At 57.4% G+C, this 6085-nt stretch overlaps 1 protein-coding gene across 1 annotated transcript; it reads left to right on the top strand.

Annotated features, from left to right (window-relative positions):
- Positions 1–2768: 2768 nt before the first annotated feature.
- LOC311375005 (single-minded homolog 1-like) lies at positions 2769–5804 on the top strand (the record flags this gene model as incomplete). The annotated part of the gene is made up of 5 exons (XM_084490715.1): positions 2769–2869; positions 3658–3792; positions 4058–4214; positions 4356–4740; positions 5086–5804. The coding sequence occupies 5 exons, from the start codon at positions 2769–2771 to the stop codon at positions 5802–5804; spliced, it is 1497 nt and encodes a 498-aa protein (XP_084346841.1).
- Between the last annotated feature and the right edge of the window lie 281 nt (positions 5805–6085).

Raw genomic sequence — 6085 nt, 5'->3', positions numbered from 1 at the left:
GGGAGAGGTGGAGGTAGAGGCCTCCGCGTCCGCCCCCCACCGAGGGGAGAGGTGGAGGTAGAGGCCTCCGCCCGCACCGAGGGGAGAGGTGGAGGTAGAGGCCTCCACGTCGGCCCCGCACCGAGGGGAGAGGTGGAGGTAGAGGCCTCCGCCCGCACCGAGGGGAGAGGTGGAGGTAGAGGCCTCCACGTCGGCCCCCACTGAGGGGAGAGGTGGAGGTAGAGGCCTCCACGTCCGCCCCGCACCGAGGGGAGAGGTGGAGGTAGAGGCCTCCACGTCGGCCCCCACTGAGGGGAGAGGTGGAGGTAGAGGCCTCCGCGTCCGCCCCGCACCGAGGGGAGAGGTGGAGGTAGAGGCCTCCACGTCCGCCCCGCACCGAGAGGAGAGGTGGAGGTAGAGGCCTCCGCGTCCACCCGCACCGAGGGGAGAGGTGGAGGTAGAGGCCTCTACCTCCACCTCTCCCCTCGGTGAGGGGGGAGAGGTGGAGGTAGAGGTGGAGGTAGAGGCCTCCACGTCCGCCCCGCACCGAGGGGAGAGGTGGAGGTAGAGGCCTCCTCCTGATGGAGCTGGAGAGCAGCCCCTTCAGTGCAGGGTTGGCTGCAGTGGGAGGTGTCTCCGGCGGTGTGTCTGGACGCTGTGTGTACTATAGTGCGTTGAATAAACATGCCAAGCCAATCTGAGAATGAAGGCTTACTGAGGGCCTGCAGAACAGTGACATGGACGTGGACATCGAACACACGTCGGCTGCGTTGTGTTCACTCCTATTGATTCGTTATGTCTGCAGCAAAAGGTTTCATGTGATCCCTGTGCAGGCCGTGTTTAAATCTCAATCCGGTCCTCTTGGTTGTAATACCATATCAGCCTCCTGGCTCTGAGAGCAGAAATCCCGCTGCTTCTCGCTACAAATCCATGAAATGCTAGACAAGCCTTTTCTAAAGGAGGCCTGTGTTATGAGAGCCCAGAGCGCACCACGGCCCTCTGAGATGGCAAGACAAACCTCAGGGTCCAACCCCATCAGAAATACTGTCAGCATTGATTTGCAGTCTGAGGGAAAAAAATCAATAAAACAGCGAATTAGGAATCAATAGCTATGTCAGTAGCGGCACAGACTGGACTTTGGTGTGCGCGCGTTGGCTGATCCACGTGCTGCTGGATGGGGTGTGTGCGTCGTGTCTGTGTGTGTTGATCATGCTCCGCAAGCAAAATCAAACCAAAAACGATTCAGCGTAGAGCAGAGGTGAACTGGGCCATCGATGCAGAATTGACCAGACCCTGGGAAGGTTTATTCACAGCTCGATAATGTGTAGAAGATAAACGTTCAGAAACGTTCAAATAAATACGCCTCCGAAATAAATGTAGCACGCATGTAAGGTTTATCTTATGCATCAAATTAATTAGTTATTGTAAATATTTGCCAACATTCGTCAATGTTTGTGGCTGGTATTTCATATTCACAAGGAAAATAATTAAATCCAACCAAAACGACAACAAATAAAATAATGGTATGCTGGTTTAACTGCTAAGTCATTACATATTTTTCCTTTGGCATTCATGTTTAATTTGGTCCGACATTACGAGTTGAAGAAAACAATTGAATCTCATTGGTTCTATAACATAAAATATTAGCAAAATGATCAGTATTCATAAGGGTCTAGATCACTACTCTGATCTGGTTGCACAACGTGCTGCATTGCTATACATTGCCATTGCAGCTTCTATTGATATTTATGCAGCTTCTATGCCGTGTGGTAGCAGAGCAACATACGGGCGTTACACGAGGGGACAGAGTAAAGGATCAACTCTAATTTGTTTTAGTGGACCCATAATTCCTAGTGGCGCCGTTGTGTACACAAGTGGATGTGTGCGTGCCTAAATGTGCATGCACATCCTTATTAACAAATATGCTAGTGTTTATGTGTATAAATGTGAAGGACACACACACACACACACACACACAGCTTATTATAGCTGTTGATATCACTGGTCTTGCAATTCCTCAATTCGCCTGTTTTGCCCGTGGAACCACTTTGATCCAATCAGATTCCTTTCAAGCTCGGGTAGGCAATTTGGACATACCAGACAGTAAGCTCCATTCTGAAAGTATCCAGCCAAAAATCCTCCCATGAGGCCTCCTGCCAAAGACTCAAACACATGACTAGCTTCAGCAACAGGGCTGCCCAGCCTGGTGGAAACTGGGGAGAGGGCAGAGTGCACCCAGGACCTGTTTTTTGTAGAATTTCAACAAATATGACGACCCTACCTTTAAATAACTGCCCCTTCAAAGAGAGGCCGCTGTCCCAGACTCAAGCTGGCCTGACGTTGAACCCCGACGGAGACTTCTGCCTACACAGCTTAGCATTAAAGAGAGACCTCGGACTCCGCATTGGCTGAGACCATAAGTCACCTGGGCCACGGCTAGGACTGCAGGACGGCTGGACGACCAGGACGGCCTGGCTCCGCCCCCGTCCCCATCTCCGCCACCACCGTCCCCGCCGCCGCCGCCGCCGCCGCCGCCGCCGCTGCTGCAAGAGCAAACAGGGCTCAGAGCGCAGAGCGGCCAGTGGCTGATCAAACACGTGGACACGGGGGGGCGTACATAAGGACGGGGGTCGTATTCAGAGCCAGCATTACGCCGTCTGGCTGCGCGGGGGTCAGACGCGGGCCACTGGGAGGACCTGGAAGCGGCGGCGGCGGCGGCGGCAGCTGCTGCGGTGCTACAGCGAGCGTGATAAGTTAAGAATAGGCCCCGTGTTTGCCCAGCGCCCGACATGGGAGCCCTTCCTCCGCTCCCTCGGCGGGGACGCTCTCCGGTGTCGGGGTCAGCGGCGGGCCAGCAGGTTCAAGTGTCCCGGCCGCGGCCCGCCAGGCTGTGTGCACACGGCCGCGGGACACATTAAGGGCAATAAATCTGTCGCAAAACAATGTGGCTGCTTTTTTGCGACAAAAAAAAAGGAGATAGGAGAACGTAACATGAATGTGCACAAGTTGAGCTTTGGTGTGTGTGTGTGTGTTAGTGTGTGTGTGTGTGTGATGGTGTGTGTGTGTGATGGTGTGTGTGCGCATGTGTAGATGTGCGTGTGTGTGTGTCGGTGGGTGTATGTGTGTGCGTCCGTGTTTGTGGGTTGATGTGTGTGTGTGTGTGCGTGTGTATGTTGGTGTGCGCGTGTGTTGATATGCGTGCTTGCGTTGGTGGGTGTATGTGTGTGTGTGGGTTGATGTGTGTGTGTGTGTGTGTGTGTTGTTGTGTGCACGTGTGAGTGCATGCGTGTGTGTGTGTGTGTGTGTGTGTGTGTCCGTGTATATGTGCATGTGTAAGAAGCCAAAGCTTACACAAATGTTGTGCTCTGGCAATGGTTCTCTGGTTGGAGAATGATTAACCTGGACTCAAGGTGTCTGGGATTTTCTCCTGCACTTCACAGAGCTGTGAGAGGAGAAGTGGGAGGGGAACGTCTGGTTAGCTTATCGCAGAGGTTGTGTTCACACCTCATTGTCCTGGTGTGTGGGGCGAGAAAGAGATTGTATCATTATTTACTGTTGGTCAAGACATCGTCCGTTGTGTTGACAACGGCACTTGTTTGTAGTCCAGCAACTACTTCACTATTCTAGGGCCACTTGACATAATTGACGCCGCATTTCCGTTCCTCTGTGGTTGCTCAGCGCCACTTTCACGACGCGCTCTACCTCCGTGTTCACGGCTGCTGTTCTGACCCTGAGTGATGTAGCACAGCCTCAAAGTGAACAAGATCAAGCACCGAACGTAGAGGGGGAGAACGAGGAAGGAGAGGCGCGGGAGTAGCACTAATCCTTCCGACCATGAGGTGCCTTTAAGCAAGGCAGTTAGCCACTGATTGCTCCAGTGAAAGCGTTGTGCGGCTCAGCAGAGACAGCTGTAGACCCAACGGCTTCCAGATGTGGAAGTGCAACCGTATGGATGAACGGCAGCGCGATGTTTCAGGGCTCATAAATCACGGCCTGGACGGAGTCAGGGAACGAGATCAAACACGCATTAGCATATCAAAATAATCATACATCTGTATTCTTGCTTGTTTCTCCAAAGGGACACTGAGTACAAGGGCATGCAGCTGTCTTTGGACCAAATGAGCCCCAGTAAGCCGGCGTTCCCCTACGCCAACACGCACACTGAGGACAGGAAGGCCCCCAAGTCCCGTCTGACCCAGCCTAAGGCCAAAGCCAGGGTGTCCCCCTACCCCCAGGTAAGAGAACGCCTCCCTCGTGAAACAACCCCCCCGCTCCCCCCCGCTCCCCACCACCCATCTCCCATGTGTTCCACCAGTATGAACACTGGTTTATCTCCAGTCTGAGGACGGCCGCTAACGCCGCACTCTGCCCCACAGTTCTCAGCGTACAGCCAGGAGCGCTCCGAGTCGGACCAGGACAGCCAATGGGGCGGCAGCCCGCTGACGGACTCCGCCTCCCCTCACCTGCTGGACCACGGCGAGGTGTCGGAGGCGTCCTGCGCCTACCGGCTGTACCCCGACCCGGGCTCGCTGTGCTACGGCCTGCCCCTCTCCGAGGAGGACCTGGCCCACGCCCAGGGCCACGCCCCCGGCTCCGCCTGCGACCGCGCCCGCTGCCAGGGGGGGCGCTACTTCCTGGGGGCCCCCCAGCTGGGCCGGGAGGCGTGGTGGGACGCCACGCGCTCCGTTCTCTCCCTGCCGAAGGCCTCGGGGGAGGGCGGCGAGGGCTACGACCTCGCCTCCTACCACGGCGCCATCCACGGTGAGGGGGCGGGGCCACGGCCATCTGCCGCCGAGACGCGGCGCGCCGCGCGCGCTCAGAGAGAGAGTTATCGCCAGACTCGCTAAATGGTTTACATCGTTTCTTGCCAAAATGCCAATTAGTACCATCTGTTATGCAAAGATGACTCTCTCTTATTTTGTATCTTCAAACAAAGAACGGCTTCCCACCGGTTCTGCTTGGTAGCAGCGGAGGTGGGCGTGGCTTCCACGTGGCTCCGTGTCGCGGGTTCAGGCGACGGCGGACGCGTGCGGAGCGGCGTCAGGAGGAGTCGATTCCTTTCGGTTCGGGTTTGTCGATCTCTAACCTCTGCGTTCCTCCCGGCAGGGCGGACCCACTGGGACGAGGAGAGCCTCGTGAGCTCGCCCGACGGCGGCGGCTCCATCAGTGACCCCGGGGAGCGTTACCACGGCGACCCCTTCCGGGCCAGTCCTCAGGAGCCCAGCAAGATGGAGACGCTGATCCGCGCCACGCAGCAGATGATCAAAGAGGAGGAGAGCCGCCTGCAGGGCCACGGCGCCCCGGCGCGCCTCTCCAAGGCCCACAGCCCCTGCTTCGCCGCCTCCGGCGCGGGCCTGGGGCAGGCCTCCATGGGCGGGGCGGGGGCGGGGGGCATGGACGCCGTGGCCGAGCGACTCCTGCACCGGGACGGCGGGAAGGCGCCCGGTTCCCACGACAACGACGAAAACACCGCCAGCCCGGCGTCGGCGTCCCGCCTGAGCAGCCCCAGCTCCGACGGCGTGCCCCGGTCGGGCCTGTCCCTCGCCAAAGACTACATGCAGACGGAGCTGTCGCCCCACGCCCCCCAGGCCCAGGGCAGCCCGCTGATCTACGCGGCGCAGGACCGGCACTCTCTGGACAGGCAGCCGGCCTACGCCCTGACGGGCTACTCCCTGGAGCAGCTGTACGAGCAGGACGGCATGCGGGGCTACTCAGGCCTGGGCTACGGCGGGGCGCAGTACGACGTGGCCTCCCACATGAGGATGCAGACGGACCAGATGCAGGGACACAAGGCCACCTCTGTCATCATCACCAACGGGAGCTGACCGCCGGCCACGCCCACCGACCCGTCTAGATGTGGACATTGCAGCGAGGACGCGGTGTGTGTGTGTGCGCCTTAAACGCCGGGTTTTGGGTGCGAATAGCAAAAGACAAGGAAATTGCAAAGAGCTACCTGTACAGTGGGGTTACCGTCCCACCGTTATTGTTTCACACACACAGGCGAGTCGTTGTTAGATTTAGGTTAAACACAGAGCGGTTTGGGTTTGTTTTAGAGGGACGTATCATTCTGAGTTGTAGCGTCAGTACTCAAAGTGTCCGTGACACA

The sequence above is a fragment of the Micromesistius poutassou genome (genome assembly GCF_964030765.1).
Source record: "Micromesistius poutassou genome assembly, contig: SCAFFOLD_1297, whole genome shotgun sequence".
NCBI lineage: Eukaryota > Metazoa > Chordata > Actinopteri > Gadiformes > Gadidae > Micromesistius > Micromesistius poutassou.
Note: the sequence above shows the minus strand (reverse complement) of the source record. Positions and strands in the feature narration are given on the sequence as shown.